This window comes from Bombina bombina, chromosome 5, assembly GCF_027579735.1.
Source record: "Bombina bombina isolate aBomBom1 chromosome 5, aBomBom1.pri, whole genome shotgun sequence".
Classification (NCBI taxonomy): Eukaryota; Metazoa; Chordata; class Amphibia; order Anura; family Bombinatoridae; genus Bombina; species Bombina bombina.
In genome coordinates, this window is record NC_069503.1 from 904,431,966 (window position 1) to 904,457,782 (window position 25,817).

The 25,817-nt window shown below is 37.5% G+C and overlaps 1 protein-coding gene across 1 annotated transcript in view; it reads right to left on the reverse strand.

The window, feature by feature from the left end:
* TOX (thymocyte selection associated high mobility group box) overlaps nucleotides 1-25,817 on the reverse strand; it is a 505,432-nt gene that overhangs the window by 275,915 nt on the left and 203,700 nt on the right. Inside the window, exon 2 of the mRNA XM_053715064.1 lies at nucleotides 22,840-22,905. Coding sequence (XP_053571039.1) covers nucleotides 22,840-22,905 — 66 coding nt within the window. The remainder of the gene's footprint in view (nucleotides 1-22,839; nucleotides 22,906-25,817) is intronic.

Here is a 25,817-nt window from a genome sequence, read left to right on the forward strand (position 1 = left end):
CCCCCATTGTCCTCCATGTAAAGGCACTTTAGGTGCCTTTTTTTTCTAACACCCAACATCCGCTGACTTTAACCGCTTATAACTGCTTCGTGCAGTTTTAAAAAAAAAAAGATGCTCACATTTATATTTTATTTTAATGTACTGTCATCTTTATTTTGGGGGCAATTGGGCCAACTTTTTATTTTTAAGCCACCAATCAGCAAGTGATACCCAGGTGCTGAACCAAAAATGGGCTGGCTCCTAAGCTTAGATTCCTGCTTTTCAAATAAATATATCAAGAGAACGAAGAAAATAGATAATAGGAGTAAATTAGAAAGTTGCTTAAAATTGCATGCTCTATCTGAGTCATAAAATAAAAAAATCGGATTTAGTATCCCTTTACTGTTTAGTAAAGGCTAATTTACATAAACATTTTAGTGTCTATACTGTAAATATTGTCATATTTTGGTAATACTTGGTTAATGTAATTTTCATCTTTACATACAAAATGCTTTAAGCTAAAAAAAAGCCTGTGTACCTTACAACACTGGCATTCACTGTGCATGTGCAAATGTCCAAGCACAGTCTCTACTCTTGTGTCCCTGCTTGACTTACAGGGCTATCAATGTCAGTGACAAATGGAAGTTGGATAAATGAAGCAGCAGAATATATTATGTTTAAGACAGTTTATAGTATAATGTCCCTTTTAAAAGGGGTTAAATTCATATACTATGTTCTGCTCAGGAGCTGTAAGCATTGCAACGTCTGAAAAGAATATGGCTGATGAACCAATCAGGAGTGAAAGTCACATGTAGCTGCCAATCGCTAATTGCTGCATATCTCAGACAGGATGTGATCTATTTGTTTAATCCCTTTTAAAGGATTAAACACATATAGGGAAATTGTCCAAAGCTGCTGAAGCATCTCATACCCTTGTGGTGCATTCTTGCTCTTTCAAGCCTGTTATCTGCTAGTCAAGAAGATGCAATGGTAAAACCACAGCTTCCTCATCTGTCTGCTACCTCAAAGGTAGTGGAGTTAAATCATCTCAGACACATTTTTTTTCATAGTAATATGCAGTTTACCTGACACTTTCTTTGTGACACGCCTTATATTAGTGTTTCTCAACTGCAATCCTCAAATGTCACTATCCAGCCACATTCTATGAATTTCCCTATTTAAATACAGGTGAGTCAGTCACAGTGAGTGAGTAGGCAGAGAACTAGAAGATAGCATGTTATGGGTGCTTGAGGATAGGTTTGAGAAACACACTAAATAGTTACCTTAGTTGCATCAGGGCAAAAAATAAAAAAATAAAAATGGAAGTCTCAGGTTGAGAAACAAGGATGTACACTGGTATTAATACTAGCAAAGAAAGAAGAGAAACAAACAGAAGCGCAAGGACCTGGATCTAAGTGCAGTATAAACGTTTTAATATCACATAAAAAATTATACTTTTAGTGTTTACTCACATGTTCCAACCTCAATAAACAATTAGGTATTTGTAGCGTCTTTGTAGGTATTTGTAACAGTCTTACACCACGGAAAACGGACTCTGTGATTCAATGGGCTGGGGTCCTCCTCGGTTATTGATCTGTCTCTGTGATCAGATTGTTAACCCCTTATCCTCCCTTGATCACTCCCAGTCTCAGCACTAATACTATCAAGTGATGTATATGGGATGGCCAACTAGTAACCCTTGGCACTAGTTTTTGCTGCCCTTAAGGAAAAGCAGAACTATCAATGTATGCCATAGTTTTTGTGACTCTGGGAAAAAGAGTGACCATGACCCTGAAGAGCCATCAAGAGCAGACAGAAATGACTCTGAAACCTTACCTGAATCTATTATATATTTTTTTATTATTTGTTTGTTTAATAGCCATAAATGTTTATGCGGCTCTTAATGCTTCTAAAATATGCATCTGCAGCCTCTGTGTGCTAGGAAGTTCACGATCTCTAGTCTAGATCTTTCAGGCCTAGGCAACCAAAACCCCACAGGAAATAGACGCCAAGCTTCCAGTGTACTTTTACTAGGTAATAAGCTCTTATGCAAACTCAAACTGCTGCACAACATTTACCATAATAAAATAACACCTGTTTGCATTAGTTAATATGTTTAAAGGACAGTCTACACCAGAATTATTTATTGTTTAAAAATATAGAAAATCCCTTATTACCCATTCCCCAGTTTTGCATAACCAACACTGTTATATTAATATACTTTTTAGCTATGTGATTACCTTGTAGCTAAGCCTCTGCAGACTTTCCCTTATCTCAGTTCTTTTGAAAGACTTGCATTTTAGCCAATCAGTGCTGACTCATAAATAGTCAGTCAAGGGAGTGAATACAATGTTATCTTTATGTCACACATGGACTAGTGCTGTCTAGCTTTGAAAAACTGTAAAAAATTCACTGAGATATGAGGTGGCTTTCAAGGGCTTATAATTAGCATATGAGGCTACCTAGTTTAGCTTTTTACAAAGACTTGGCAAAGGAACAAAAACAAATTTGATGATTAAAGTAAATTTGAAAGTTGTTTTACCTATCTGAATCATGAAAGTTTAATTTTGACTAGACTGTCCCTTCAACTTCTAAGCAGATACTACAAATGTTAAAACTGATGCCTGTCTTGTTAATAAAGCAGATTATAATTTACAGGGAATATGACACAATGCAACAATACAAGTACTGTAATTAAGAGAAATAGGTCTAATTAGTTAAATGCTATGACTAATAGACATAATCGGAGTTCAATTAGGTTCATCTAGTAGAATGTGCATTAAACAGAAAACAGTAGGGATGTGCATTTGTGATATTTGGCTGAGCTGAAGGCCGAAAATGCCGAAGATCAGTGCAGAACCAGATCCTAGTGTGCTGCACTTTTACAACCCGAATGTCATGAATGCAGATCCTTAGAAAACAGTATAGAGCAGCAATTTAGCATCTTACTAGAATTTTCATAAGTGAGTCTTTCACCCAAAGTTTCCAATAATCTTTCAGCAAAACAATTAAGAAATGATTCATGCATTTATAATGTTTATGTGAACCACAAGTAGTTTAAGGAATTGTACAGAAGCGAAACATTTGCAAACAATTTACGGTTTTTAGAAAGGTAAAGAGATCACTTTGGTTGCACAAGTATTTCTCGTGGGTATTTTAGGGTACTTTTTTTTCCTGTCTGTAATACAGATGGTTTAGCTAAGCTGTTAAATGTAATGATTATTTTGTAACATTATTAAGTAACAATCAGTGCTTTATAGCCACACAGTCTAATCGCTATTGTGTAAATACAGCAGCAAACGCTGTTCTTTTTAATTAGTGGATTACAGGTATTCAGGCCTTAAGGGGAATAAACATAAAGGTGCCTATTCAAGGGAAATTAAGGCTGAATAAAAATGCCTCGTATAGTACACTGTTACAGCAGCAGTCTAGCCTTCATGTAAATTCATTTTTAGAAAGATTTGAATATGGGAGTCCCTTGGTTATGCTATTATTACAATGCTTACAGTTTTAGATTTTTCATGTGTCTCCTGGATATTTTACTAGAAAATAAAATCCTGGATATGGAAGATTATTATTATGAGAATTTGTAGGGCCATTTTTACATTCTGCAGTGAATGTCAAATGTCAGAGATTACAACAGTACAGATTATAGTTCTGCAAATAAATCATACTGACCTTTAGGAAAATGTTTCAAGTAATTAAATTAAAGTCCTGAATGGAATTGTAAAACACTTGAGCATCATATGAGCTGCCTTCATTTTACCATTTTTACCTTTAAGGGAAATAACTGTGCAGAAGGAAAATGCTCTAATGTGTTAGACACATAGGGGCCGATTTATCATGGCTCGAATGGGGCCAAATACATCTTAAGACCGCTGCTCCTTAACTCTTCCACCTGCAGGTTGATTGACACTCCCTGCTGGCGGCCTAGAGGCCCTGCAGGGGGCGGCATTGCACAAGCAGTTCACCAGAACTGCTTGTGCAAAGACGCTGTCGGCATTTATCACATGATACATGATAAATCGGCCCCATAGGCTTTGATCACAATCTATCGGCTGAAGCTCTTTTGGCTCTTTTCCTGGATGAAAGGATACTTTCCAATTTTAAGTGATCACAATAGCTTGTTTTCAGTTCTTTTCATTACTCACAAATTAGTTTTCGGATGCTCACTAAAAAGCCCTATTTGTCCTTCAGGGCAAAAAAGTTCTTGGTAATCACAATACATTTTGAGTCGAATTTCAACAACTTTTTCGAAGTGTTCACATTTCAAATTTCGAGGTGTTTCAAATTTTAAACATCTAGACACTTGATAAGTCCATGATTTTGGAAATACTTACAACAATCTCATGGCTATTTGCAGTCTTTTATTTTGCACATGTGCAAAACACTCTGAAATGACCACAGGGGACATTGTAGAGGTGTATTAACATACATGGTATTGATTCATTAAAGCTTCATTCATCGCTCTGGATGTATATCTGTTGAGTTTGTGATATCCTATACAGCTAAAGGAATCTACAAGAAAAGTCACTTCAGGGCCCCAATATCTACAAATGGTGTGTTTTTATTTTTGATTTTAATATTTGATTGAAAGTCACACTTGCAGTATCATGAGCCACTGAAAAAAGGCATATGAGCGTACCCACCAATCACCAGCTAGCTCACAGTAGTGCATTGCTACTCTTGAGTCTAACTATGCTTTATTTTTAATAAAAGATACAAAGAGAACAAAGCACATTTGATAATAAAATATTGAACAAGTCCCTTAAAATTATGTTCTATATAAAACATGGAAGCTTAATTTTTATGTTTATATTCCTTTAAAAATAGTGGTTTCATTCTTTTCAAATTTAAAGTGAATGAAATTGAATTGGTAGCATATATCTTACATTTATGGTTTATATATGCAATACTATATATATATATATATATATATATATATATATATATATATATATATACATTTTAATACATACAAATATATAATGACATAAGTTCAATACTGTAGTGAGTTTTCTATAACATATAAACTAATATTTACTTAATTAGCTTTGTAAGTTTGTAAATATTATATAAGGCTTACAGTGGAATCTTGGCATATATATTTTGATTAGTGAATTTTGCTCTGTTCACAAGTGATATTTTTGTTTTGCTATTATTAGTAGACTCTTCATAAACCTTCAAGGAAGTTGTGTTAAACTGGTGAAAAGAAAGCAAAGTGAACCAATGTTGAAAATATATTATTCTTGCCATCACTTGCTTCAGAGGATTTCTAGGTTAACCTGGGTTGAAAGTGTTCATCAAGATTTCAGGCAGAAATGAGAAGATAATATTACATATATTATAATCTAATGTTCTGCACATAGCAGAATATGTTCTATTTATTCAAAAGAGATATTTAAATATATATCTGATGGATTTTTGCACAAATATATATATATATATATATATATATATATATATATATATATATATATATATAGATATATTGGTCAACTGTGTCGAAAGGCAGCTGAGAGGTCAAGTGAGATGAGTATAGAGTAGTGACTATATATATACATATTTGACCACATATTAATTATGAATAATGCATAAATATGATTTTTCATGTTTTCATCTACTTAACTGCGAAAGTCTCCAATGCTCTTATATATATATGTCTATATACTTATACATATGTATTCATGTGTTTATATACATAAATGCATGTGTACACACATATAAACACACACACACACTATGTCTGGAGGAAAACTCACTCTGAACCTGATTTCATACACTATAAGTTTATTCTTCGCTTATACACTTCTGCCCTTCATTTAGCCAAGCAAACATACTTCTCTTCTCTCATATCTACTCTTTCCTCAAACCCTAAACAACTCTTCTCCACCTTTAACTCTCTCCTCTACCCACCTGCTCCACCCCCCCATCTGTCTTTAGTGCTCAAGACCTGGCAGACTACTTTTTAAACAAAACACGTACTATCCGAAGTAACATCCCAACACCAACCTGCAATATTCCAACAACAGGCCCAGTCACTCCCTCTGCCACCCTCTGCATCTTCCATCCAGCCACTAAGAATGAAGTTTCTTCCTTACTATCTTCCTCACGCCTCACTAACTGCCCACTCGACCCTATCCCTTACCATCTAATACCCTCCCTATCTTCCACCCTCACTCCTGCTCTTACCCACATCTTCAACCTATCTCTCTCTACTGGCTCATTCCCATCTTCTTTCAAACACGCAAAAGTCACTCCTATACTCAAATAAACCCTCCTTCAACCCTAATTCTCCTGAAAGCTACCACCCCATATCACTGCTTCCACTAACATCAAAACTCCTTGAAAAACTAGTTTACAATCGTCTAACCCACTTCCTGTCTGCCAACTCCTTGCTTGACCCCCTGCAATCCGGATTCCGCCCAAAACACTCAACTGAGACTGCCCTTACTATGGTTATGAACAATCTTCTCTCTGCTAAAAATATTGGCCACTACTCTATACTCATCTCACTTGACCTCTCAGCTGCCTTTCGACACAGTTGACCACCCCCTCCTCCTACAGACCCTTAGCTCTTTTAGCCTCTGTGACACTGCTCTTTACTGGATTCACTCCTATCTTTCTCACAGATATTTTTCTGTGTCATTTGCCGGCGACTCCTCTCCAATGCCTCTGTCTCTTGGAGTACCTTAAGGATCTGTTCTGGGTCCTCTACTCTTCTCCATTTATACTTCTTCACTGGGTAAGCTTATCAACAGTTATGGCTTCAAATATCACCTCTATGCTGATGACACCAAGATCTACCTCTCCACCCCTGCTCTCTCTCCCTCTGTCCTCACTTATGTCAGTGACTGCTTATCTGGTATTTCTTCCTTCATGGCCTCTCACCACCTAAAGATTAACATGTCAATGACTGAGCTCCTTCTTATCCCCCCCTCAAGCTCTACGCGGACTTCTGACATCTCTATCCCTATATCACCATTTTACCATCGCCCCAAGTCTGCTGCCTTGGCGTTACACTTGACTCAAATCTATCCTTCGTCCCCAATATCCAATCGCTTTCTACATCCTGCCGCAACCATCTACACAATATTTCCAAGATTCAACCATTTCTGTGCGCTAACACCACAAATCAAATAATCCACTTCCTTGTTATTTCCAAACTTGACTACTGCAATAACCTACTTACTGGCCTTCCTCTTTCCCGCCTCTCCTCCCTTCAATCCATTCTAAATGCCTCTGCCAGGCTGATCCACCTTTCCCGTCGGTCTGTATCTGCTGTACCTCTCTGCGAGTCCCTTCATTGGTTCCTTATTCACAGCAGAATTAAATTCAAAATTATCACCCTTGCATACAAAGTGCTCACCAACACCGCTCCCCTCTACCTATCCTCTCTAATCAACAAGTATACTCCAGCCCACCCACTAAGATCCAACAATGACCTGCTCCTTGCATCTGCGACTATCACCTCTTCTCATGCTAGACTGCAGGACGTCTGTCGTGCAGCACCTACCCTCTGGAACACTCCCCCTCGTGCTGTCAGGCTTTGCCTTAATCTTTCTTCCTTTAAATGCTCTCTGAATACTTTTCTGTTTAGAGAAGCCTAAAACCCAACTCAATAATATTTCTCTTCCCTAACAACATTTCCCTCATTCAATCTTGCAGTCCTCACCTCCTGTTTCTCAACCTCCTACCCTTCTAGATTGTAAGTTTCCACAGGAATAGGACCCTCAATTCCTCCTGTGTGTGTTTGTAAATTTTGTCCTGTCTCTTACAAGTCTTATGTTATTGTTTTATTTAAATGAACTGTATCTATGGACAGCGCTGCGGAATATGATGGCGCTTCATAAATAAAGTATAATAATAGTAATAATATATATATATATATATATATATATATATATATATACACACAAACATATACATATTTACCTGAGACCTCATATTTATTATCCCTTAAAGCTTTTTTATGCATTTTTTTAAAAATAATTTTTATCAGACAGTTATTATGAGTGTAAGTGTACAATTAAACGTATATTGCTCGTTCACAAATGATAGGTCTCCACTCGTAATCTAGCCCTCAGTATTCTCAGGAAGCTTTCAATATGTGGAAAATAATGCTAATTTAGTCAACATTGTCAAATACATTTAAAATATATATTTTGTATACAGATTTTATACAATGCAATGATTACCTTTTGAGTTACACTGCATATATAAAATGATGTTAATAATATCCCTTTAAATAATGTGCATTTTGAATCATACATCATAAATTAAAGATGTTTCGTAAAGATGAAGAACAGAAGCAGACATTCTATTATGGAACTCATTTATTGTAAGATGTTTCACAAATTGAATAAAGAAATGTTTATAAAAAAATCAAAATAACATAGTTATTATATTTTCATATGCTAGAACAGAATGCCATGTCTATTTAGGATAGGTGAAATTTTGTTTGAACATGTCTACACAATGAATTTATTTTAATGATTTGTAAACAAGGTTCTATCACATCTTCTAGATTTAAACAACAATGTTGTGAATGTAATTATAATGATTAACTATAAATCCAAAACCAATTCTCCAAAGGAATAGTGTAGATGTATGAATTTTAAGTCGTTTATTCAAAACTATTTACAATGGGTATCTGGAAGGTAGCAGCTGCTTTTTGTAATAGTAATCATTCCCCGAGTTTGTATTTCCAGTGTTTCAAACAAATTCAATTAGCTCTTGCACTTCAAAATCCTTAAGGCAGAATAAGATGATACAAGAACACTTTAATGTAATGCTTATATTAAAATTGTCTGTGTGTGTGTGTTTTTTAAAAATATTTCACAAGATTAATCTCAATAATGATGTTTTTGCTTCTTCTATTTAAACACAAATATTTGTAAAGCAGAGTCATTGAAAGATCCTAGGCAGGTGATTTAGAATAAAAAAAACTATATAGGTTTTCCTTGACTTAAATAAATATATTTGTCTGCTTATTGATTAAAAGGTTGATCACAATATCCTTTGATCATTATGAGCATGTTAACGGCTGCAGATGAGCCCTTTTCCACGTCAATGTGATCACAATCAGTCATTTTCATTCTTCATTATCTGTTTGGTGAAATATGGTCCACTACTTAACATATGCCAGTCCCATTTTTTTTATCACTTTTTGATACTTAATGGACCATTTTTAATGTACTGAATTTTCACAGTTAAAAGGACTGGATAAACATACAGCAATACATTTGCATTTATTGACGAGTACCCCAAAAGTTTTAGAAAATAACATTGCTTGTACGCATGGGCAAAGCATGTGTAGATTACCCTTGCTATATTGGATGGCATTAGGAAGAAAATCACCAATGAAAGTACAAAAAATGAATAATATGCACTTTTACACTAATAAAAATGAGCAAAATCAATAATACAACAAACACTTATGCTCACTATACTGATAATGCCCCTCTTCAAATCCCTTAAAAAGACATTGACATATCTCTATAGTTTTGAAGCAGGTTAACTGCAGTTTTTTCAGTTATTAGCATAACTACAGTATATACTATTGAAAGATATCTATCAACACGCAGGTCTTTCAACTTTTTATTTATTGATAAACCTACAAAATCAATATTTTGTTTGCTGTTTTATATTGTCCATTTAGGTTTTGGATTTTGAAATCTGGAGATTAACAAGACCAATAACAAATTTGTGTTGATTTCAGGAGGTAACAGTTTTGTGGGGGTATTAACAGCAGAGACATTTTGTGATTGTGATCAATGCCAGGGAAAAACAAACTGACATTACCGGCTGAAGCTCAGAAAAAGTTATCTGCAAAAACCAAGGGCAAGATTGTGATAAACTTCTATGTTTACTGTAAGTAAAAATGAAAGACACAGAGAATGGTATAATATGATATTATGTATGTGTGATTTTATATTATGACTGCAACCGTATTCTACATTCTATGGCATGTTCCTACCTTTTCTTGGCTTCTATGGGTTTTGTTTTATTTGTATGGTTTGTGTGTCTTCACTTTTGGGTGTAGAGGGCGAGCACGCTTGTGCCTCACAAATGTAAGGTGCGCTTTCTCTTTAGGCAGTCCAGGCAGCTGCCTAGAAACATAGGCCTAGATTTGGAGTTTGGCGGTAAAAGGGCTGTTAACGCTCCGCAGGCTTTTTTCTGGCCGCACCATAAAATTAACTCTGGTATCGAGAGTTCAAACAAATGCTGCGTTAGGCTCCAAAAAAGGAGCGTAGAGCATTTTTTACGCAAATGCAACTCTCGATACCAGAGTTGCTTACGGACGCGGCCAGCCTCAAAAACGTGCTTGTGCACGATTCTCCCATAGGAAACAATGGGGCTGTTTGAGCTGAAAAAAAACCTAACACCTGCAAAAAAGCAGCGTTCAGCTCCTAACGCAGCCCCATTGTTTCCTATGGGGAAACACTTCCTACGTCTGCACCTAACACTCTAACATGTACCCCGAGTCTAAACACCCCTAACCTTACACTTATTAACCCCTATTCTGCCGCCCCCGCTATCGCTGACCCCTGCATATTTTTTTTAACCCCTAATCTGCCGCTCCGTAAACCGCCGCAACCTACGTTATCCCTATGTACCCCTAATCTGCTGCCCTAACATCGCCGACCCCTATATTATATTTATTAACCCCTAATCTGCCCCCCTCAACGTCGCCGACACCTGCCTACACTTATTAACCCCTAATCTGCCGAGCGGACCGCACCGCTACTATAATAAAGTTATTAACCCCTAACCCGCCTCACTAACCCTATTATAAATAGTATTAACCCCTAATCTGCCCTCCCTAACATCGCTGACACCTACCTTCAATTATTAACCCCTAATCTGCCAAGCGGACCTCACCGCTATTCTAATAAATGTATTAACCCCTAAAGCTAAGTCTAACCCTAACACTAACACCCCCCTAACTTAAATATAATTTACATCTAACGAAATAAATTAACTCTTATTAAATAAATTATTCCTATTTAAAGCTAAATACTTACCTGTAAAATAAATCCTAATATAGCTACAATATAAATTATAATTATATTATAGCTATTTTAGGATTAATATTTATTTTACAGGCAACTTTGTAATTATTTTAACCATGTACAATAGCTATTAAATAGTTAAGAACTATTTAATAGTTACCTAGTTAAAATAATAACAAATTTACCTGTAAAATAAATCCTAACCTAAGATATAATTAAACCTAACACTACCCTATCAATAAAATAATTAAATAAACTACCTACAATTACCTACAATTAACCTAACACTACACTATCAATAAATTAATTAAACACAATTCCTACAAATAAATACAATTAAATAAACTAGCTAAAGTACAAAAAATAAAAAAGAACTAAGTTACAAAAAATAAAAAAATATTTACAAACATAAAAAAAATATTACAACAATTTTAAACTAATTACACCTACTCTAAGCCCCCTAATAAAATAACAAACACCCCCAAAATAAAAAATTCCCTACCCTATTCTAAATTAAAAAAGTTACAAGCTCTTTTACCTTACCAGCCCTGAACAGGGCCCTTTGCGGGGCATGCCCCAAGAATTTCAGCTCTTTTGCCTGTAAAAGAATAAATACAATACCGCCCCCCCCCAACATTACAACCCACCACCCACATACCCCTAATCTAACACAAACCCCCCTTAAATAAACCTAACACTAAGCCCCTGAAGATCTTCCTACCTTGTCTTCACCATCCAGGTTCACCGATCCGTCCTGAAGAGCTCCTCCGATGTCCTGATCCAAGCCCAAGCGGGGGGCTGAAGAGGTCCATGATCCGGTCAAAGTCTTCATCCAAGTGGGGCAGAAGAGGATCTTCCATCCGATTGAAGTCATCATCCAGGCGGCATCTTCTATGGTCTTCCATCCGGAGCGAAGCGGCAGGATCCTGAAGACCTCCAGCGCGGAACATCCATCCGGACCGACGACTGAACGACGAATGACTGTTCCTTTAAGGGACGTCATCCAAGATGGCGTCCCTCGAATTCCGATTGGCTGATAGGATTCTATCAGCCAATCGGAATTAAGGTAGGAATTTTCTGATTGGCTGATGGAATCAGCCAATCAGAATCTAGTTCAATCCGATTGGCTGATCCAATCAGCCAATCAGATTGAGCTCGCATTCTATTGGCTGATCGGAACAGCCAATAGAATGCGAGCTCAATCTGATTGGCTGATTGGATCAGCCAATCGGATTGAACTTGATTCTGATTGGCTGATTCCATCAGCCAATCAGAAAATTCCTACCTTAATTCCGATTGGCTGATAGAATCCTATCAGCCAATCGGAATTCGAGGGACGCCATCTTGGATGACGTCCCTTAAAGGAACCGTCATTAGTCGGGAGACAACGGAAGAAGAGGATGGATCCGCGTCGCCTGCTTCAAGATGGACCCGCTCCGCACCGGATGGAAGAAGATCGAAGATGCCGCTTGGAGAAGATGTTTGCCGGTCCGGATGTCCTCTTCTTGCCGGATAGGAGGAAGACTTTGGAGCCTCTTCTGGACCTCTTCAGCACCGGATGATGGATCGCCAACCCCCGCTTGGGTTGGATGAAGATGTTGGAGCCAGGACGGATCGGTGAACCTGGTATGGTGAAGACAAGGTAGGAAGATCTTCAGGGGCTTAGTGTTAGGTTTATTTAAGGGGGGTTTGGGTTAGATTAGGGGTATGTGGGTGGTGGGTTGTAATGTTGGGGGGGGGTATTGTATTTATTCTTTTACAGGCAAAAGAGCTGAAATTCTTGGGGCATGCCCCGCAAAGGGCCCTGTTCAGGGCTGGTAAGGTAAAAGAGCTTGTAACTTTTTTAATTTAGAATAGGGTAGTGAATTTTTTATTTTGGGGGGCTTTGTTATTTTATTAGGGGGCTTAGAGTAGGTGTAATTAGTTTAAAATTCTTGTAATATTTTTCTTATGTTTGTAAATATTTTTTTATTTTTTGTAACTTAGTTCTTTTTTATTTTTTGTACTTTAGCTAGTTTATTTAATTGTATTTATTTGTAGCAATTGTGTTTAATTAATTTATTGATAGTGTAGTGTTAGGTTAATTGTAGGTAACTGTAGGTAGTTTATTTTATTATTTTATTGATAGGGTAGTGTTAGGTTTAATTATATCTTAGGTTAGGATTTATTTTACAGGTAAATTTGTTATTATTTTAACTAGGTAACTATTAAATAGTTCTTAACTATTTAATAGCTATTGTACCTAGTTAAAATAAATACCAAGTTGCCTGTAAAATAAATATTAATCCTAAAATAGCTATAATATAATTATAATTTATATTGTAGCTATATTAGGATTTATTTTACAGGTAAGTATTTAGCTTTAAATAGGAATAATTTATTTAATAAGAGTTAATTTATTTCGTTAGATGTAAATTATATTTAAGTTAGGGGGGTGTTAGTGTTAGGGTTAGACTTAGCTTTAGGGGTTAATACATTTAGTAGAATAGCGGTGAGCTCCGGTCGTCAGATTAGGGGTTAATAATTGAAGTTAGGTGTCGGCGATGTTAGGGAGGGCAGATTAGGGGGTTAATACTATTTATTATAGGGTTAGTGAGGCGGGTTAGGGGTTAATAACTTTATTATAGTAGCGCTCAGGTCCGCTCGGCAGATTAGGGGTTAATAAGTGTAGGCAGGTGTCGGCGACGTTGAGGGGGCAGATTAGGGGTTAATAAATATAATATAGGGGTCGGCGGTGTTAGGGGTAGCAGATTAGGGGTACATAGGGATAACGTAGGTGGCGGCGCTTTGCGGTCGGAAGATTAGGGGTTAATTATTTTAAGTAGCTGGCGGCGACGTTGTGGGGGGCAGGTTAGGGGTTAATAAATGTAATACAGGGGTCGGCGGGGTTAGGGGCAGCAGATTAGGGGTACATAAGTATAACGTAGGTGGCGGTCGGCAGATTAGGGGTTAAAAATTTTAATCGAGTGGCGGCGATGTGGGGGGGCCTCGGTTTAGGGGTACATAGGTAGTTTATGGGTGTTAGTGTACTTTAGGGTACAGTAGTTAAGAGCTTTATGAACCGGCGTTAGCCAGAAAGCTCTTAACTCCTGCTATTTTCAGGCGGCTGGAGTTTTGTCGTTAGAGCTCTAACGCTCACTTCAGAAACGACTCTAAATACCGGCGTTAGAAAGATCCCATTGAAAAGATAGGATACGCAAATGGCGTAGGGGGATCTGCGGTATGGAAAAGTCGCGGCTGAAAAGTGAGCGTTAGACCCTTTAATCACTGACTCCAAATACCAGCGGGCGGCCAAAACCAGCGTTAGGAGCCTCTAACGCTGGTTTTGACGGCTACCGCCGAACTCCAAATCTAGGCCATAGTCTCTCAGAAGATACCTGCAAACCAATCAGAAACTTACTTAGAATACTATGGGGTCGATTGAAGAAGCAGCAGATTCTGCTTCCGACCCACTCCCCTTCAGGTCCGCCTGAAGCGGAAGTTAAGAAGCAGCTGCTCCTTAATTCGTCCACAACCTCTGAGGCAGCGGACATCAATCAGCGCCATCGAATACGATCGGGTTGATTGACACCCTGATTGTCCGTGAATGTGCAGGGACGGCCTTGCACAAACATTTCACTAGAAATGCTTGTGCAATGATAAATGCCGACAGCGTATACATTAGATAATGTCTGCCCGCAAATTAGTAAATCGGCCCCATAGACTGTTCTTAAAGGGACCTTCTAATGCAAAAATGGCATGTTCTACAATGTTAGAGCATGTCATTTTTTTCATTACTGACTCTAGTTCAGTATATATTAAGCACATAGACATTCCTATTGGGGAAATACCTGCAGTGCATCTCTTGAGCAGGACACAGCCGGTGATTGGTGGCTACATGTCTCAGAGTCAGCTCACGAGTCATGTTCTCTTTGGGAACTGCAAGAGTTCCTAGACTTTTAAGGTGAAACACATTATAAGTTAGGGTCTCTAATGCAAAAACAACATGCTCTAACAATTAACAGAATTTGAATTTTGCATTAGAACAAGGAACTACCACTGGTGCAGCCGGTGCAGTTTAACCAGAATGTCCCTTTAACCAAGTATAGGTTTGTGGGCTGGCACTATTATATAGATACATTAATACTAGAAGTGACATCACCAGCTAAAAGTAAGTGAAAAAAATAGGTGCCATAAAAATGATCTGTGCCTAGAGATGCCATAGGTATAAATGTATCTCATTTAATACTGTTTTTAAATGAATACTTACTTATAGATTTGTACCAAGGTAAAAAAGAAGAAGAAAGAAACTGCTGTTTCTAACCATAATTGGATCTGGCATCACAGCTGGTTCAGTGCTTTTTCTTTTTTGCCCACCCATGTATTCATGCACTAGCTGTTGATAATTTAACCTTGAGAGAAAAAAATACAGTAAAAAAAACCTCTATAAACTTGTCTATGCACTTGAGCTTTAGTTAGTAATAAGTATATATTAACGCCATTGTTAGATTAAGACCACGTTTTTACTCTAATACATTCTATTATTAATAGTCTGTAGAATGGTATGCTTATAAGATATGCAAATATGTTACAAATACAAGTGAAAATGCAAAAACAATATACTGTGGACGAAAAGAAACAGTTATATATTTAGCTAATGCATATGCTGGTGAAAATAAATGAAATAATATAAAAAATATATAAAGTTATAATTGTACGTTATCTATCTAGCTTCTAAATACTTAAATGTTTGCATTTCATATTTTAATGTAAGAAAAAAATAAGCCAATTATTCTAATTTTTACTCTTTTACAACTTGTGTGTTCATCTTTCAACAAGTTATTCATTCAGACCAATACCCACAACTACATGTCACCCAGATCTAAAGAATAAATGTAAATAAAACTGAATTATCTATGAAAACAACTGCAAATTGTTGCAGTCATATATACCGCCCCCCTGGCTCCACAACTCTATTTCTAGATCACTTTGCTGCCTGGCTAACTTACTTCCTTTCCTCGGATACCCCTGCCCTCATTCTCGGTGACTTCAACCTCCCTGTTGATAATCCCTCTGCCTCCTCTGCAAAACAACTTCTGCAACTCACTTCCTCTTTCGGCCTGTCATAATGGACTGACTCTTCTACTTACAAAGATGGTCACTCTCTTGATCTGATTTTCAGTTATCGATGCACTATCTCAAACTTCACAAACCCACCTCTTCTTCTTTCTGACAACCACCTCCTCACTTGTACCATCACCTCCCTCCCTACAACTGTCCCTCCTTCTACCCCTCACACTAAACTTCACAGAAGAATCAAGTCATTAGATCAGCAACAGCTCGCTAGCTCTCTCGAACCTCTTCCCTCTTCCATTCCCTCCTTTTCCTGTCCTGATGAATCCATCTGCCACAATAACTCCACTCTTACATCGGTCCTTGATAACCTGGCCCCACCTACCATAGCTCGGAAAACATACACTCATCCTCAGCCCTGGCATACTCCTCTGACACGGTACCTACGCAGATGTTCCCGTACTGCTGAGCGACACTGGAGGAAATCTCGGAGTTCTGCTGACTTTCTTCACTATAAGTTTATCTTAAACTCTTTCTATTCTGCCCTTAATCTATATAAGCAACATTACTTCTCTACTCTTATCTCTACTCTTTCTTCATACCCAAAACATCTGTTCTCCACATTCAATACTCTTCTCCGCCCACCCCTTCCTCCCACCACAACTTTTCTCTCAGCCCAAGATTTTGCCAGCTACTTCAACAACAAAATCAACTCCATCAGAAATGAAATCAGCTCTCAACATACTACCGGTCTCCAACCCCCTCAAAAGCTCACAATCATCCAAAACCCACATAGCCATAAATTCAGCTCTTTTGCCCCTGTTACAGAGGATGAAGACTAACTGTCTATCTCATATCTCATCTTGGATATCCTCTCACTACCTAAAGCTAAATCTCTCCAAAACTAAGCTCCTTATTTTCCCCCCTTCTTACAAAATCGCCACCCCCCATGTCTCTATAACTGTTGACAACTTCATCATTACCCCAACCTCACATGCCCGATGTCTTGGGGTCACACTTCACTCAGATCTTTCTTTCACTCCTCACATTCAGTCCTTGGCTAAAGTCTGCCGCTTCAACATCTAAAAAAATTAGACATTTGCTTACACAAGACACAACAAAGATTTTAATTCACTCTCTCATCCTTTCTCGCCTCGACTACTGCAACTCTATCCTCTCTGGTCTCCCTAGCTGTCACCTAGCTCCTTTACAATCCATAATGAATGCTTGTGCCAGGCTCATCTTCCTTTCACGTCGCTCTTCATCTGCCACACCTCTCTGTCAATCCCTTCACTGGCTTCCTCTTGCCTCCAGGATTAAACACAAAATGCTCACTCTGACACACACAACTCTCAATTGCACTGCTCCCCCCTACATCTCAGACCTTGTCTCCAGCTACTCTCCCTCCCGTCCCCTTCACTCCGCTCAGGATCTCCTACTCTCCTCCTCTCTTGTTACCTCCTCACATTCCCGTCTGCAAGATTTCTCAAGACTGGCTCCCATCTTATGGAACTCTCTGACTTGCTCCACAAGAATCTCCCCTAGTTTTAAAAGCTTCAAGTGCTCCCTGAAGACTCTACTATTCAGGGATGCTTGCAACCTACACTAACCTTCCTATCTCCACTGCTATCCCCTAAAAGCCCATAGCATGTAAGCCTATGAGCCCAGCTGTTTGTAGTTCACCTTCATAAGAGCCAACTACAACAGTGCAACTCTCGGCAGGACCCTCTCTCCCCATTTGATCCCTGTAATCATTTTTTATATACCACCCATGTTCATAGCGCTGCGGAACCTGTTGGCACTCTACAAATACCTGATAATAACAATAATAATGTTATACTGATATAAACACATTATAATTAATGCTAGGTGTATAAGCTTGCTTTGTTTTTTCCCAAATTTGTAAACTTTTTATGAGTGACCATTGTTGCGGCAATTAGTCGTACTGAAACATTTAATGGCTATTTTTGTTGCCTACTTGTTGTATAGTTTAGATTCTCAAAAGTCATCACCACATACTAAATTCAAAATAATCTTAAAACATAGTAAAATACTGCTGCCCATTCATATATTTGTCTTTTGTATAGAGCCCTCAACAATAGCTTCAGAGCACAAGATTCCCTAAACTGAATCCAAGCATTATGTACACAAGTGCATAATGGAGAATTAATAAATTATTTTTTAGAGCCAAGTAATAGTAACTAAGAAGAGCCCATGCATCTGGCCAGAACCATATTCAGTGTAACAAAATTGGAAGCCAAAATCTCCTGTGTACTCAAGTTGTTGTTTGTTGATCTCATACAATGAGAAGAAAAACATGAAGGTAGGAGACTAAGATCATATTCTGTAAACCTAGATAGATAAATAGATAGATAGGTCATTAAATTATATTCCTTTTGTGGTACATGTAATTTGATACTAGTTATATCAAATAGAGCTGTACCAGGATACTTATACCATACAGAAACACATTCAAGAATGTGCAGGACTAAATTACATAGGACTAGATTACAAGTGGAGTATTATTTTAATGTGCACCCATAAACATGCAAATTTGCCTGTTTACAGGCACACTTTAAATAACCAGCCATTACAAGTGTCTTGAGCTTGCGTGAGCCATTTGCGCTTAGTGCAATGGACTAGAGGTCAGGTCTCTGGTTAATTAAAAACATGTGCACCTATTGCCCCCAAAATAAAGTGGACAGTTCCTGTCTTAAAATAAAAAATATGAGCATCTTATAACAAAGCTGTTATAAGGGTTAAAAAAGTGGATGTGTGGTGTTAAAAAAAAAATGGTTACATTGAAGTCTATGGAGACTGTGTTTTTACTTTCAATATATATGTATATGCTTATATACATATATATTTATGTGTTAATATGTGTATATACACAAATAAACAAATAAATATATATATACTTTGCTGCCCAATGCTGCGTGAATTGTCCCCTGCGCTATATACTTTGCTGTGTTTCATGGCATGAGAACATGTTCCCATTGGAGCTTATGGAAGCGCACTCTCATTAGGTCACAGATGAAGACATGAGATGAAAAGCGTCTGACTCTCTCTCTACATGTAGTTTTTTTACTGCTTTTTTATGTAACATGTTGATATCATTCTTGACCTTCTCCAAATCTGAGGCTTTTATAAATCTGACATATAGAGTGGCATAAACTCATCGTTGCTGGGGCTAAGATCATTGCTAATATTACTTATTCATTTTTCACACTACAAAATTTCCTTAAGTACATGGATAACCTTTCAATTAACTAAATGCAATATTTTTAAAATTGTGTATATATTTTAAAAATAACAAGTAACACAATACTGAAGAGGAACAAAAACAATAAGTAAAAATGATAGCACTATGTTATCTAGTATGATTATCAAATTGTACACACAAAAAATAACAAATAATAAATTCAGTTTATGGTATGATATAACTATGTTATAAGATTTAGAAGGAAAGCACGTCTAACAAAAAAGGAACACTAGGACACTTGTCCATGATTTAAAGGACTTGCAGACATCTTGGAAACGTAAGGCTTAGATGTGATGGCAGGTTGTTGTAATGTGTTGCTATCCCAATAACATAAAGCATATTAGAGGTTTGAGACTGATCTTCAAGCTTGAAAATATTTAGTGCTTATTGAGTGCTTACTAATTATACTGACAATCAATATCTGAAAATTAATATTGAGAACCAACAATATTATTCCAACTAAGTATTACTTAACTCTTGTGTAATCAAACTGAGATGATGGTTAGAGAGCAGTAATCTAAGAATTTTGGAATACAATAACTTCAAACAAACTGAATTAAAGTATTGTTTAAGTTCAGCAATATGGTTATGTGGAGATACCATAACTATGTTTTAACTGGTTAAGGACTGTCTACTCCTGTATACACATCAAACTGGCATGGGATTTAAGCACTTTGTTAATGTACCTACATGCCCAAATGATATAAAGATCTGCACATGGATCTTTAGGAGATAGTATAAGGGTAAAGAGCTAGGAAAGGGAGCTATAGGGTGCAACCATTTCTAAAACTTTTAGCTTTATTTCAACAGATTAAAATCTATTTAAATTGTACCAAAAAAGTGTAAGAAAAAATAGGATATAGTATATAGCCATACCTACTCAGTCCAAAAAGAGCTGTGACTTCTCTCCCCCAGTTGGCAAAAATGGTCTTGTTTAGGAGGATTCCTTCTCAGGATTAGGAGAAGAACCAGCAGGGCTGAAGGTAAAAAAAACTGCAGGCAGATGCAAGAGGAAAATACCCCCAAAATTCCCGGCCGATAACTCAATACCACGGCGTCGGGTAGGGATACCCCTCACACACCTCCAACAGTGCAAGAAGAAGTTAAACAGGACTTTTGAGTCTAGGTGATGTGTTTCGGCCCATATATGTGGCTTTTTCAAACAAAATAAAGACTGAATTAACTAAAAAACCTTTTTAAATAAAGTGGCGGCCCAATCAGAGAACATCTGCTTGTCTCCGATTGGTCACCACTTTAAAAAACCCAGCGTTCAAAGTTATAACGGTTCTAAGCAGCAGTTCTCTATCAGGTATGACTAGACGTAAATCATGGCGACCAATCAGATAAGTGCCTACCGTTTCCATTAATACTATGAAAGATCAGGTTTTTTCAGTTCCCATTCAGGTCGTGTGGTATTGAAAATTGCCGACCAATCAGGTTAGCACCTACCACCTCCAATGAAATGAATGGGGGAAAAATAAGTTTAAAATGCAATAAGTTTTAAATGTTTTAACCTACTGTGGCTAACTTTTTATCACAAATAAAGGCTTGACCATGTTGTCTGCATACTACCCATAGATAAATGTAATAGCAGGAGTGTTTTGCTTAGTTTTCAATATATTGCCTCATGTATATTTTTTATATCTTACAAAAACACCCAATAGTTGTGGTTTTCATTCATCCCTCTTGGGTGTATGCTATTCAAAGAATATATCCATTTGGTTTCTGCCTGTAGCAATGAATTTGTAGGCTCACCGCCTCTAATACCTGGACTTATCTGTTTCTGTCCCCAGAATTTAAGGTGGTTTTCATTGCTGTTGTGATATAAATGTAATTTTTTTGTACAATTTAAATAGATTTTAATCTGTTGAAATAAAGCTATAAGTTTTAGAAATGGTTGAACCCTATAGCTCACTTTCCTAGCTCTTTACCCTTATACTGTATTCATTGGAGTGGGTAGCACCAGTAGATTTCTAAGAGACCCCTGTCATTTCTATAGTTATACTTAATAAATCCTGTTTTTCCCCTTGAGAGTGCCACTTCATTTTTTCACCTATTCTTTAGGAGATAGGCCATAGTGTATTTGCAGCGAATTGGGTAACCACAAAGAAACACATCAGTACCAGATCTCTAACATGGTGAAAGCTGTCAATGTAGGTCCACGTGGCATATCGTTGATGCTCCATATGTTGCATGCACAGTAAAAGATACAGATATGAATTTTACTTGAAGAATTTTGGATAATATATGTGTACTACAAAATCCCTCTTATCAAGTTGAAATTTACTGATATGCATTTTCATTTTGACTGTAATATCCCTTTAAAAGGCTTAATCCATAAGTGCTTCAGTCAGACACAGGTTAAGTACACCTATGTGACAGTAGTAGAAGCACTTGACCCCAACACTACATGTGAGAATCCTGAGTTAAGTACCTTTGTAAGAAAAAACACTTAAAGTTTCCCCTTTTGATTTGCTTCTTCCACAGTAGATGAATGAGTTCTTTTGCAATTTACAATACGATTTCTATTCCTTAGATCTGAGCTACCCATACAGTTCAAGCTGTCATACTGACATGGCCAGTATTTTCAAGTCAATGTAGATAATAAACAATAACTGCAGAAATAAAGACTCCATTACAATAAAAGTGTGTTGGAACCTAATTTTAAACAAATGATCATTTAAACCAGTGGTAGCAGATTTAGATTCTAAGTAATGCTGTATAATCATTGAGGCAAATGTATGCTAATAAGCATGGCCAGTATTTTAAGAAATGTAACAACACTACACACCGTAGCCACATCAGTGTTCTAAAACATCTAACTCCAGAAGCAAACAATGTTTTTGTTATTATTTATTTTTACTCAAAAACAGTTTTATTGTTGTATTTAGCTACCTATGGTAGAATTTTTTTCTTTCTATTTATGTTGTGTATAATCTATAAAAATTCACAATACAACAAATGTTATTATTTTTATCATGTCCCGTTGCATACCTATGCCTGGTAATTCTGTTACACCCATTAAAGCGCTCACTAAAATTTTTGTGCATATTTTGTAATAGTCGTATCCTACTGATTTGTTTTAGTACAATGTGATTGCCAAATAATAACTTTATCTACAAAATGTGTACAGAAAATACAGCTTGCTTCTTGTTTCTAATTAAAACATTTTGTGACATGTGCAGCTTATAATGATTAACTTGTCTGCTGTTACAAATCCAAATAACCAGCACCTGTAAAGAGTTTATTCCTAAAGGTAAAACAACTGTTTAAGAAGTATCATGCTGGCAAAACAGCTGCTTACATGCTGAAGTGGGAACATGGCTGTATTTTTCAGCAAATGCCAGCTCTGTTATATTTTTTTTAGCAGCCCTATCTCATTAAGTGGCAAAAAGGCTTAAATACTTTGTTGATAAATTATGATAATTCCTGATTGCGGCAGTTATTGATAGTGCCACTCATTTGCAATGCAGCTCTTTGAATTTGTTTAATTACAATTTGAAACAAGGCATAGAAGATTAATTAACCCACCTGGCTTGTTGGCACGTAGTCTTGGTTTGGCTCCGTCAAGCTCATATACATGTTCTCTCCGTCAAACTGCAAATAAAATAGTAGTAAACATTTTGTTAAAAACTCTTTAAATGTCAAAAGATGAAATGACGAGAACAAATTATCAATAATTGTACTGGTCGTGCTATAGTAGTTCTGTTGTGATACTCATTGAACTCACATGTCAGTGATTTGGTGTAATTAGTACACTAGTAATTATAGCAAGCAAGCAAGAAATGAATGGTTTCCTTTCATCCACAATCTGTTACAAAACAAAATGGATCAGTCGCTGTTCTGTGTATAGATATCGCTGCTGGGCCTAATGAAGTACTAAATAAATTGCAGTTTCTCATGGGAGAAAGCAAATAGTAGATTAGTTACAAAATGCATAATGATGTATTCTAATGTCTTATCTTATTAAAACAATGTATTTCTTAATACTGATTCATAAATTAAAATAAATAGGAGTGTCACAGCAGATTACAGCAGGGAGAGATGACATTTATTTAGTTTAGTGTTCCATACCATCCATCCATAAAGCATGCCCTTTCCTAATAATAACTGAAGAGAATTTGCAAGAACACAATTGCTGCTACACATTTTTCTTTTTGTTACAGAAACTCTGTGTGAAATTCATTAGAGGATTATTTTAAAATGTATCAACATATAATACTCAACATGTGATATGAAGCTATTCAATAATACCTTTATGTAATTCATTTAAAAACTTCAGAATTTGAATAAGGTTAAAATATAGAGCCATACTAAAGGAAGAATGAACTAAATTTTTTCTATGATTCATATAAAAGAACAACAATTTTAAACATTGAATTATTTTTTACTGTTACTGGTACTGTTTAAACTTCACTAACAGTTGTGCACTTTCTACTAATGCTCATTAGCTGATAGCTAATTCCTACAAAAGCTTATTGGCTGATAGGCAAAATGGCCATTTGAGACTTCCTGTGCAGCTCTTGCTGGATACAAAAATAGAGAAAAGCGAAACAAAAAACAAAACAAAAAAAATAATACTTCACAAGGGGCGGAGTGTGCAGCCGTCGGTGATGGCCGCACTTCACTAGAGCTCCAGCATCGGCGGTGACGGAGCCTACCTTTTAGCTATCCTCACGCATCTCTAGAGCCCTAAAAACAGTTCCTGGCAGCATGTGAACAACTGGGGAGCTGATTGTAGGGGTTTGGCTGCATATTAGAGCTTACAACTTAGCGGCATCGATCAGTGGCCTAGGCCGTGCATATGACCTGTCTAGAGTGATCGGATACCAGAACGAAAGAACAGAGCAATCCCCACAAGTGGAGACAACGCCCATAGATTATCAGGGCATACAGCTGCATCCTCAATTCCGGTGCCTGACTTAGTGTCAACGGTCCCCAGACTCTAGCGACTTGAGTGAGAGACATCCTCCCGACATCCGACATCTTGGGGGTAAGAGATCCTGCAAGCGCAGCACAGCACAATATGGTCATTGAGGGGAAAGCACAATAAAATCTCAAATATAGCGTTACAGAATCCCAGGACATATGTAGTGACTTTTTAAACTGTAAACCTGAACCCTGCATAACAAGCAGAATATGTAAACGCTATCCTAGCCTTAGACAGCAAGCCCCTATGCATCCAAAATAAATGCCATACTGAATCACATGGAAGGCTGGCCATCATACTACCCGGTCTCTATCCACCTACGAGGCTTGCTTACTAAGCACAGAATGAACTCTTTAACTTGCTAAAACTAGCTATAGAGGTGCACATCTTGTTTAAGCCACATTGGTCTTGCTCTAAGACATCAGAAACTGGACACTAGCCACCATAAATACAATATAGGCCCATTCTACTGGGTTAAATAATCTGTTCCCCTGATCCTAATATGGCGCAGAAAAAGAACACAAAAGCGGACAAAAATATCAAATCCATTAATACTGCTGCCACTGTGAGCACCTTTTTCAAGAACACAGACAAAAAGAAAAAGAAAAAAGCAGACGCACTCCACATGGGAAGTGAAGATGAATCATTATCAGACTTCCCGGGCACCCCTCCAGACCACACTTTCTCCCCAGACCCTGCACAACAGACCCCCGACGGCCCAGTGAGACTCAAAGCCATGGAAGCCCTAATAAATCAAGTTAAGTCCTGCATCAAGTCTGAATGTGCTGAGCTTAAAAGAGATTTAAATGAACTTGGCTTTTGTGTTGAGACCTTGGAGGACGATAGGGAAGAGCTAGTAAAGGAAATGTCCTCTATGTCTCACTCAATTGAATCGCAGCAAAAGCAAATTGTCGATTTAGAAAATAAAATTGACGACATTGAAAACCGGGCGCGCCGGAACAACCTCAGGATTAGAGGGGTCCCAGAGACAATAAAAGGCGAGGATATACCTGACCAGCTGCAGAACATGTTTCAATCTCTGGCGATTGCGTGCCAAAGAATAATAGAAAATATCCCCCTGGAGAGGGCTCATCGTGCTTTATGTCCCAAAGCCTCCGATAACCAACCTCTCAGGGATATCATTGTCTGCTTCCAAACTTATAGAGATCGGGAGAAGATATTCCAGATGGCAAGAGAACACTGTGCATTCATGTTTCTGGGATCTAAAATCCAGATATACCAAGACCTTTCAGTAAAAACGCTTCAAATGAGAAGAGAATACGCCTTCTTTACCGCCCACCTTCGGTCTCTGAAGATCCCTTACAGATGGGGCTTCCCTGTCTCCCTACAGGTGGTTAAGAACGGCAAGCGCTTTGAGTGCACAAGCCCCTTCGCGATTACCGACTTCTGTGGTAGACTTGATATTCCTGGCCCAGAAACGGCTACTACTCCACTGGTGAAAGAAAGCCTAGCACCTCCTAGGCCGCAGAGGAGAATGTGGTCCGAGGTGGTCAACAAGCAAGGCAAGAAAAAGCAATGTGTAGAACCACCTAATCAACTAGAAAACACTTGACCCATA